Source organism: Orbicella franksi, chromosome 6, assembly GCF_964199315.1.
Source record: "Orbicella franksi chromosome 6, jaOrbFran1.1, whole genome shotgun sequence".
NCBI lineage: Eukaryota > Metazoa > Cnidaria > Anthozoa > Scleractinia > Merulinidae > Orbicella > Orbicella franksi.
Genome location: NC_138150.1, coordinates 13859156 through 13870014, shown reverse-complemented (window position 1 = coordinate 13870014; position 10859 = coordinate 13859156). Strand labels below are relative to the sequence as shown.

At 37.4% G+C, this 10859-nt stretch overlaps 1 protein-coding gene across 2 annotated transcripts in view; it reads left to right on the top strand.

Moving 5' to 3' along the window:
- The first annotated feature begins 57 nt into the window (after positions 1–57).
- LOC145489635 (putative sodium-coupled neutral amino acid transporter 10) overlaps positions 58–10859 on the top strand; it is a 37837-nt gene continuing 27035 nt past the window's right edge. For both annotated transcript variants that reach the window (XM_081468654.1, XM_081468653.1), the window contains exons 1-6: positions 58–456; positions 1639–1756; positions 2690–2735; positions 3373–3466; positions 3603–3743; positions 6628–6749. In XM_081468654.1, coding sequence (XP_081324780.1) covers positions 373–456; positions 1639–1756; positions 2690–2735; positions 3373–3466; positions 3603–3743; positions 6628–6749 — 605 coding nt within the window. In that variant the 5' untranslated portion in view covers positions 58–372. The remainder of the gene's footprint in view (positions 457–1638; positions 1757–2689; positions 2736–3372; positions 3467–3602; positions 3744–6627; positions 6750–10859) is intronic.

Here is a 10859-nt window from a genome sequence, read left to right as displayed (position 1 = left end):
TTGCCAGAAAAAGAGTTAAACTACACAACCACTTTTAAATAAACTCAACAACTAAAAAGATGACGGAGATTGAAGCAGATAATTTTCACCAAATTATAATTTCTTCACATTACTCACCATATTGAGGAACGAAGAGACTGCACGAGGGCATGGTATTATGGGAAATCATCCTTCTGCCTCGCTTTCGATGTGACATTTTCCCTTTGGTCTCCCTGAAACAAATTGATATCCAGGTAACCAGGCCAGCGCGTTGCCAGCGCCATTTGCATGCGTGTAAGGCAAGATCGACGTCATTGAAATGAGCCTGTATCACTTTTAACATCTTTTATTTAACTTTTTTGTTTATTTTTTCTCTGATCTGGCTTTTCCATAATGAGCACTAGACCTGTAATATTTAACCTGGTTAACTGCATCATTGGAGTGAGTGTTTTGGCGATGCCCTTCTGCTTTCAAGAGGTAATGTAAAGGAAACTAGTGAACTTCAATATATGTTTTGCGCCAGGCGTAGACATAACCTTAAATGTATTCTATTTTAGTAGGCTTTGTCTAATTGTCTGTAGATTATCTTCCTACAATACCGTAAATGATAGTTCACTTTTCTTGGGTAAATAGAGCATGGCATGAAAACAGTTTTTGATATTTGTCCTTCTAATAAAAGTGAAGACAAAACATGGATCAGAAACATCGATCAAATCTAACTTCGATTCAATACTGACAATGCCTTAAGATAATAAGTGGACGTCCGTAATATTGTGTCAATAAAGTTTTAAACAATTAACTGTATATATATCAGCAATACAAGGTTAGGAAAGAAAGGCCAGCTACTAATGCATGCTAGCAAGAGAAGTCCTAAAAGACTTCTCACCAAGAGGTGTGAGGTATACTTTATAATTCTTGTGTTAAAGTTAGTGTGATAACTGTATATAGTTTCTGTTGATTCAATAAATGTAGATGTAGATGTAGATGTAGGTAACTTAAGAGGTATCTACATCTGTAAGCTGGCTAATAAGTAGTTGCATGTTACCTTTAACTGATTGTCTCTGGAATCAAGTTATTACTAACCACTTCCAATTTATCAGTGATAATTTCTAGTACGAGGCATAGAGTGCTGTAAAAGTCTCACGCTTGGATTTCTAGATCACCACTTCTCCTGCTAGGGTTTTTGAATCACGGTATTTTGAGCTTGGATATTTTGACAAAAATGGTTAACTCTCAGATTTCATATGAGGGTCTCCTATTCTTGGTGAGTCTTGGATTTTACCATTGTATCCCCTACTTGTGTTGTTTCTAGCTTTAGACTGTAGGTATCTACATTGTGAGGGGGGGAGTAAGAAGCTACACAATTCTCCAAGTGATACATTGGTGATGTACGTGATCATTAAGTTCATGTTATTATTATTAACCAGTTAATATTGATTAAAAGAATTGAAATTCCATAATAGCTCATACCAGATTAGTGCTTATTACAACAGTTACATGACCGTGCAACACCTGGCTGGATTAGAAAATATGCTAGACCCTAGCCTTGTTCAAAGACTGTTTTATCCAAGATTCGAAAAACTGTTAGATGAACTATATCATTCTAGAGAAATATTTTTCAGTAGGTGTCAGATCATTTCTTTTATCCTACATCCATAGTGTGGCATTGTTCTTTGTGGCATAGCTATTATCAGCAGCTCCTGGCTCACTAAGAAGTCCTGTGAACTGCTGCTAAAATCTGGTCAGGTGGCTCGAAGAAGAAATTATGAAGGGCTAGGTGAGTTGTTATAGTAAGTAGACAAAACTTGTTTGGTTTAGAATGGTGAGTAAACAATGTATTTTAGACTTTATAACTATAAGTATTGGTACTTGCACTGGGTAAAGTCTGCATACGAGCCAAGTGGCCCATCAGGCCAGAGCTTATCCCAGTTTTTGTAGCATGAAGTGACTAGGAGTATTTCTACTCCCCCCTGGATGGGATGCTAGTCCATTGCAGGGTTACCCCCAGCATTAAGTTCGCCGGTACCCATTTATACACCTGGGTGGAGAGAGGCACTGTGAGAGTAAAGTGTCTTGCCCAAGAACACAACACAATGTCCCCGGCCAGGGCTCGAACCTGGACCGCTCGATCCAGAGACGAGCACACTAACCATGAGGCCACCGCACCTCCTAACGGTACTTGCACTATGCTGTATGAAAAGGCTGGCCAAAATGATATATAACATACCAAAATACTTCAACACGTTTTTCTGCAGCAACTCTGGAATGATGATTATTGTCACAACCAACATAAGCAGGGCAAAACAAAACTTTTGAGTGTTACAGGGCTACTGTAGGTCTTGTTTACAGCTAATGACTGAGTTTCGTACAAATCACAATATAATGACTGAGTTCTGTCAGTACAAATTACAGCATTGGAATGCAAGGTGCTTCTTGTTTCAAAATTGTTGGAAAAACATGTATAACTATTAATAAGGGCTAAGTGCTTATTCAATTCCCATCATATACATGTAGGCATTGTTTTAGGAATTCTTCCCTGGTACTAACAGTGAACCTCTGGTTTTGTTACATGTATGCATCTTTTCAGGGAAAAAATTGCAAAAAAATGCTTCTTTTCAGGGACACTTCTGTCTTTTGGTATTACTCGTAATAACACTTCAGAAAGACTTCAACTTCCTGAAATTGATTTATTATTATTATTTTATTTTAGCATTTTCTACTTACGGTGCTCCAGGCAAGTTGGCAGTTGAAGCAAGGTAGAAATAATAATACATGTAGCATTACAGTGTGACTACTCGAACCAGGCCACTTGGAAAAGAGTTAACCAATCAGAACATTACTTGAGAACAATGGAAAGTGATCTTTTTCTCAAATAAACCAATAATATTGAAGAATACGAACAACAGATCTTAACAAACTTGAAAACCCAACAAAGAGCCAGGTGTTGCCAACTTCTCAGGAAACTTTGCTATTTGTTGACTGGTAAATTTCAATCCTAAATTTTGTACGCTTTTCAACTGTTTTGGTTTAGTTGTTGCAAAATGAGTTTTCAAGCTAAATTTTTTGAGCAAGGTTTATAATAAAAAATATTATGGTAATTCACTGTCAAATCAAGGACTGAATCTCAGTGTACAGTCCAGTGTACATAATGTAGAGGAGTCGATAGTGTTAATCTTTTCACGTCAAATGGACTGTTACATTGTACTCACCGTCACAAGAAGCTATCAGTCCATTGTTCTCAGTTTGCATTTTGATTGATTAGTTTTCTTCTACAGGGAAGGTGGCTGCACTGTAAATTATTTATTGTAATCTACAGTATTTGTTGACCTTTCCTTATTGCTCCACTCTGTGCAATAAATAACTGAACACAGTGTCTTTGTGTTCTTTTTCCAGCATCATCGGTCTTCTTATTGGAACTCTTATAGCATTCAATGTAATAATTGGAGACTTGGTTCCTTCAATATTTCAAAATTTAAGTGGATTGCAGGTAAAGGAAGTTTTCTTTATTAGTATCACTTTATAATGTGACTGATTTTTAATTATCTCTTAAACTGTCAGTCCTAGGTATCTGCATAAATTATACATGTACATTGTCTGTTATTTTGTTTGCGTTATTTTTCCAGGTGTCCTGGACTATCAGAGCCGTTCTTATGACAGTTTTAGCATTTTGTGTTGGTCTTCCTTTGTCATTAATGAGAAATCTTCACAGCTTAGCTTCATTCAGTGCTTGTTCTTTGATATTTTATGCAGGATTTGTGTTGCAGGTAAGTCTAACAGAAGGCGATTCAAATAATTATTAGTTACTGCAATACAGTAGTCTATATAAAGAGTTGATATCATCCATTACAAAACTATTTGGAGCATGAGTGATGTGACATACAGCTACATATATGGTGTATTTAGTTGAATCCCATATCCACAGATTCAGAATTGCATAGTTTACCTCGTCATTTTCCTTATGTTTTTTTGGACAAGACACACATGACACACACACACACACACACACAGTATCTGTCCTCACCCAGGAGCAAAATTGTTTGCCAGTCAATTGTTGTTAAATCCTGTCTTGGTTGCTAAGGGACGGTTCATTATTTATGGGGATGACCAGGTCAGAAAATCAGATTGAAATGACTTTTTTTCTTTTTTCCTAATGCCCGCCGTAGTATCATATCAAAATTTGAAAGCCTGTCTTGATTCGTTTTATAGAAGCTGATATAAAATTGACACAGTACCGGTGACAGTATGAAGTCATTTTATGTATTTCAGCTGGTGTAAATGAATGTTTTTCCATGTTTACAGCATAGGCTTATAAGCACTATTACAAGGCAACAGTACGTCAACTTCGGAAAATTTATATTTTGGTCAGACACAGCTATTAAAAAGGACAGAAAAATGTTGTGATGGATATTACTTTTATATAACACTCTTGATCAAATGATATAATCCATGAACCTATAGAAATCAATTGATCTTTTAAAGCATTAAGGACGGTGCCTACTAAAATAATACAAAGGTTTTTGCGTCAGGTAAGGACCACGCAGAAAAAGTATGGAATTCACAAAGAAAAATGGGGGTAGCCACCCGTTTTTCGAGATAATTAGCCTTGAATCTCAGCAAAAATGCTGACATCAGCATTTTCCTGAAAAAAGAAGGAAAGGATATTTCTTCACAGATTTCCATAGAATTCACCTTTACATACAGAAAAGCAAACACATTTAAAAGATCTTTAAACTAATGGCAAATGGTGACAAAAAAAACCACATTTTTGATATGTTTTTAATAACAAAATCGTTGAAAAAGTGCTTTTGACGTATCTGACAGCCTTCCATTGGTTCAGCTAAAATACAGTCTTAATACCTTTTGCTCACAACCAGAAACTAATCACGTGTTGAATAGACTTGCCACTTCCATTTCATAAGGTAAAATGTAGGGGTAACCACACATTTTTTAAAGTTATTGATCTTTTTTGAAAACTTTTATGGTGCCTGTTGCATTTTTTCCTGTCACCTCCCCAGTAAGTGAGACATTTGCGTATCTCGCACTTGTTTTGTGCGCGCACTACGCCATCTGCAGGTACATGTTTACAGTTGGATTTCAGTATTATTTTCGACAGATAATAGCTAGGTTTTCAGCTGGAAGACGTAAACAGTTTGTGGTTAGCGATATGCTGTTATTCTGGTGTTCCTGGTTTAAGTACAGGTTCATTAAACTTGATTTGGTCACAGTAGGAAAATTTTGCTTTCATTTTAGTCGTGTACATGATAGCGTAGTTGATTGCGTCAATGTCAGCCCCAGCGCGTGCGTGGAGCTAAACCATAGCTTGCGTGATGCACAGAACGCGTGCGCACTGACAAAAAGTAGGCACCGTCCTTCAATGGAAACAATAATTAATTCATGGTTTGACGCAAAAACTCAACAACAGTATTTACAAATCGTTTCACTAACAGTACCACGGCTTTACCTACATGTACAATATACCCATGTCTGCAAGTATGTGCAATAGGATTGTTGAAAACCGTATTTTCCTCTCTGCTAACTCGATTAATAACTTGTAACAATCTGTAATGAGTTTAACTTCACCTTTTTGTCACTATATTCTCCGCATCATCATGCTCAACATGCAACATGTACATTTGCATACAATCTGAACTTTGCCAAATATGGGCATAATTCTTTCCATGGTGAAAAATGTAAACAAAGTGTTCATTTCAAAGTCAAGATAGTGTTTCGAGACATTTTCATATACTGAAACCTGAGACAAAGAAACAAAACAGGCAAAACGAAAACAGACACAAACTCAGGCAAAACGAAAGTCAGGAACAAGCGAAACCGCCTAGTTGTCTGAACACTCTGGTTTGCTTGTGGTTTAAAAGCTCACAATTTGTGGGTAAGGCAACACCATATCATTATAATCAGTCGTTTCTTTTGCTTATTGTTGTCAGTTCGCTTTACATTTTTTCAAGATAAAAATATACAACGGTAGTATGTTTGTTAGCCTGTAAGCTTTTCTACATGAAAAGTGCGATAATTTGGTCAATTTGCAATGAAAAGGTAATAGAAGCCTGAAGTGAGGACACATGTAACTGCCGTGTATGTACATTTATCACCATAACTTTGAAGTGGTCTTACTGTTCCGTAAAGAAGGGCATATCAGTCTTCAGAACCAAGTCGTTTGGATCTCCAAAAATTTAGTAGCCTGTCAATTCGGAACGAATATTTTTCATGGCCCGGTCACTTTTTTTCCGACCTGGTCATCCCAATAAACAATGAACCGTCCCCAAAGATGATATTAACAATAACCTGTTGTAAAGTAGTTTCAATTTAGTGAGAATGGCTTGTTCAAACAAACACTGTCACAGTGGTTTTCTAAATGGCTGAACAAATTGACTTCTTTGAAGTACAATTTGTCAAACTACAGTGTACATTCAACCTCAACAAATTTTATATGCCCAATCACACTTAGCCTCTTGCCTAAGCTCTTGCTCAAGATCTTTCATAACCCCTTGTCTTACTCTCCCAAAGTAGTATGTTACAAACAGTGTACAGAATTATTTTACTGTGTCTTGCGAAGCATTGCACCATAAACATAGTATTTAACAGGACTTTGAAGTACAATAATCAGTGAATGGCTTTCTGATCCAATGACAGATATTGTTCAGTGCATTGCCAAGAATTTTGGAAGGATCTTGGATCTACAACTTGAATTACTGGCGGCCAGAGAATCTTCTTAATTACCTGCCTATCTTTGCCTTGGCCTTTGCCTGTCAAACGTAAGCTCTTCATTCAGTGTCAAAATAATACAGTTAGAAAACTGTTTACAACTTGCATTATAACTGGTGTAAGCGATCTTAAATTTGCACTTTGTGTAACTAAACAGAATGGGAATTGGTATGTATGGGAAATTACATGTATATAACATTTTATTACTTGAGTTTTAAAAAGGAGTAAATAACGATACACAGTACCGCTCAAAAGTAAGGTACCACCTTCTTGCGAGACAAGAATCTCGTCTCGCGAGTCGAGACTCTCGTCTCAAGAGATGAGACTCTCGTCTCGAGAGACGAGACTTTTGTCTTGCGAGATGAGAGTCTCGACTTGTCTGCCTGAACTTCTCGCGAGATTTTAATAGCCTATTGTAAAGCAAACAATGCAGCAACAACGCAGCAAAACTTTGCATGATCTGACGAAGCTTCACTTTCGAGTGCAGGCGCCCAATTTCGGATGTTTACCACGTCCACAAAAGATGTAACCCCTGAAATTTTCAACCCGTGTGGCTTAACTTCACTTCTGGAGAAAGGTCTGTAAACATGAAAGAAATGTTAACAGTGTCATGTTTAAAAGTAAACACGGACCATTCTTTGCCTTCGAGTCATTCACAATTTTCATAGCCGTGTTTCAATTACAGTTAATGTTAAGCAAGGCCTGTGACACAGCTTATCTTGCAGCATTTGCTATTAAAAACTCCTAAAAAGCCATTTCGTTTTTAAAACGTTTCTCTATGTTTGTACGGTTCTCTGAAAGCCTTTTATCGATCAATCAACAGACTATTTAACTTGGTTGCTACGTGTACATGTAGGCAAGTTCAACATCAAGACAATTAATTGGGGTCCTAATTTGACCAGAAGATCGCAATCTTTCCATCAATCGCTCAACAGACTTTGACTTTCTTGGTACATGTAAGCGTGTTTAACAAGGAAATTAAGATCAACACAACTTTCAGTATTCAAACTGACGTCTTCTGCGTTCCATTTCACATTCCAATTCTTTGGACATTCGTTTCGTTTGGTTTCATTTCGCAAACTACAGTAAGCCCATTTCTGCTATGTGCATTTGCTATTTTAGCAAAGGTTACATTTTCGATTTGTTATGTAATCAAAAATTCACTTCCTTTCTCGCTGTCAGACAAAACTTGTACAGATTTACCGAAATTATCTTTCCGGTAGTTAATATTTTGATTTCTAAGATTGTTTACATTCAATATTATTGATGAAAACAACGGTTTTCGATTCAAAAGCGAGTTCAGAGGACACACACACTTATGCAAATTTACTGTGTTACAGACTAAAAATAATCCGGAAACTGTTGACACTTCACTCATCAATTACTCAAGCACTTTCACCAACGTCTTGATTTGAGATTAAGGTATCATGGTAGGTGGATTGACAGTGTTTGGAAATCGCGCTGTTACGCTGGCCCTTTGAAAGAAAACCCCATCAACCTATACTATTTCTGCAAGCTTAATAGTTATAGAATACAATCATACCTGTGAAATTATCTAAAAAGTTATTGTCGTAGTGATATTAGAAGAGATACCCAGAAACACTGCTTCGCTTAAACTGGTTCGCTTCCACGTGGAATTATTGGAGCAGCACAATTAACATCAGAAATGTTTTCTCACACATCACCCTCAAAAAGGGTGTTGACGATTTTCCAGGTGTGGTTTGTTTGTTTTTTCTACACCCTCCTAAACTTTGATATTTTCAATGCCGACATTTCCTTCTACTAAAGAGGCCATAACTTTGAAACGGACGCGAAATTAAACAAAGCCTGACACCCTTTTTCGAAGGGGGTATCTGGGAACATACCTGCCAATTTTCAGCCAATTCCGTTGGAAGACACGTGTAAATGAACTAAAAGTGTTCATCCTTAAATGCAGTTTTATTTTATCGAGAAAAAGACAACAAACATTTTATGAGATTGGTATGATTAGGGGTTAAAAATCCCCTCCGCACTCACAGATGTTGGCATGATACAGTATAGCACAACAATGGGTTATGACAACTTGAAATAAACAGACGTCTACAATTCTGGAGCGGAAACCTGTCGCAGGGAAATCGTCCGAGAAGCGACAAACTGCCAAGTTTAACTGCCATGATTTCTTTTACTTAGAAGATTTCATCGGCAGCATTGGTATTATGTTGCTTAAGTTTAGGCTTCTTCATTTTCCAGACATTTTTTGAAACCATGGCTCCTGAAGCCGAAAAGAGGAAATCTTGAGGTCTACATCGTCCACACCTACATCTGCGCTTGACTCTCTAGTTGTGGAAGTTTTGGAATCGCATCCATTCTCCAGCAATTACGTACGACTAGCACTTGTTGTAGTTTGTCCTTCAACTTCATTGGCAGGACTAGTGTCCTTGAGTTCCTTCAACCATTCTTCTTGGTTACAGTGCGATCCACAGTCGCTCAGAGCCAGAGATCTTGTTCGACGCTGAACCTGTGGGTTCCACCAGATTTTTACCTCTTCGGCTTCTTCAAGGACGAAAATGGGCCAGACATTTTCTTGCATTTTCATCCAGACATAAAGAAAATTTGACAAGAATGAAAGCTAACTTGCGATGAAACAACCAGATCCCATCTGATCGAGAACAGTTCATGTACACAAATAAAATATCACACCGCATTGCGCATAATCCATGTGACAACTGGTGGTGAATTTTAACTAGAGGTGTCAATGTGCCGTAAGGGGTTAATGAGATTCAAAAATAGTTTTTTTTATTTATCTTAAAAAATAAAAAAGCTTTTTTTCCCCATTCTTTTTGCAAAATAGTTGTCTCAGTCTTCTCAATTTAAACAGCCAAAAAAAAGACTTTTTGCATTTTTTTGTAAAAATCCACCTACCATGTACCTTAACGAGCAATGTTTCCGTTCAGTTTCTTCATTTGCGATGATAGTATTGGGTCTTGCGAAGCAAGTTTCCACTTTAAAGCTGTCATTCATATTTATGCAAAGTCAACACGCTGCAATGAAATAATTAAAGCGCCTGCTGTACGCGAGTTTTGGCGAGCATCTTTGACGTTCGTTTTTCATTACTTTCACGTAAGTTTTTCGCTGGTAAGTTAAAGTTGGAGACAAGACAAGAGTTAAGTTACCAAGAGTAAGTTACCACCTCTTGTGTCACAACACAAGACGAGAGGTGGTAACTTACTTTTGAGTGGTACTATACATGTGATACAAAGTAATTGCGTCAATAAGTAGTTAATACAATATGTTGAATGATATCTCCTATTTTGATTGGTTCTTACTTAATATGATCTCTTGGAAGACAGATGCATAGATGTTATCTATAACACAAGTACATGCAGATTCCATTTTGCTCAGTAATAAATTTCAGAAAATATCCATACCCAGCCTGAACCATGGATGGCCTCCATATGCTCTAACGCAAATACTCCCATGCGTTCCAGAGTTCTATTTTTTACTTCAACCCTCTGGGATTCCTTGTGTGACTCCCTGGAATTTCCATCAAACAAAATTTTACCCTTTTACATCTTCCTAGAAGTTAACAATTTTCGGTCAAATAACTGTCAACAAGGCTCGAAATTGCAAGTAATAGTCTAACCAACACGATTGCATGCAATCGTGACTAAATGTTTGGCTACTAAAACTTACTCCTCTTCAGTTGTCCTCTTCATTGTTTTATGTGGGCAAATCCTGCCTACTTTACCTTCAACATTATGAATGATATTCACATGATCAGGTGCCATTACAGCGGTTTCTTTATAATAATTATAATATGTATCGCTGGTGCAAACATGGAAGGTTGGTGTCTTACAGATGTGTGTTTGTCCCAAACAATTTTATCTGACAAGAAATTCATCAACTTTCAGGCCTCTGGAGCTTGATGTGCAACCTACTTTTTATCAGGTTTCTTCTTGAAATGAATGTGAACACAGTCATGCCTGATTAATCAATGCTTGTCTTGTATCCAGCCTTTCACGGTCATCAGCAGTGTCATAGGTTTGTTCGTGCTTTCATGCTCTTGTCTGCCCCCTTTGTACCAGATCTGAAACCCCCCATGCCTTTGGAACTGCAATTGTACTTCCCCATGCCCTTGGATTTCCAGTTCAAGGAACCACCCTTGCCCTTGGAATTCAAAA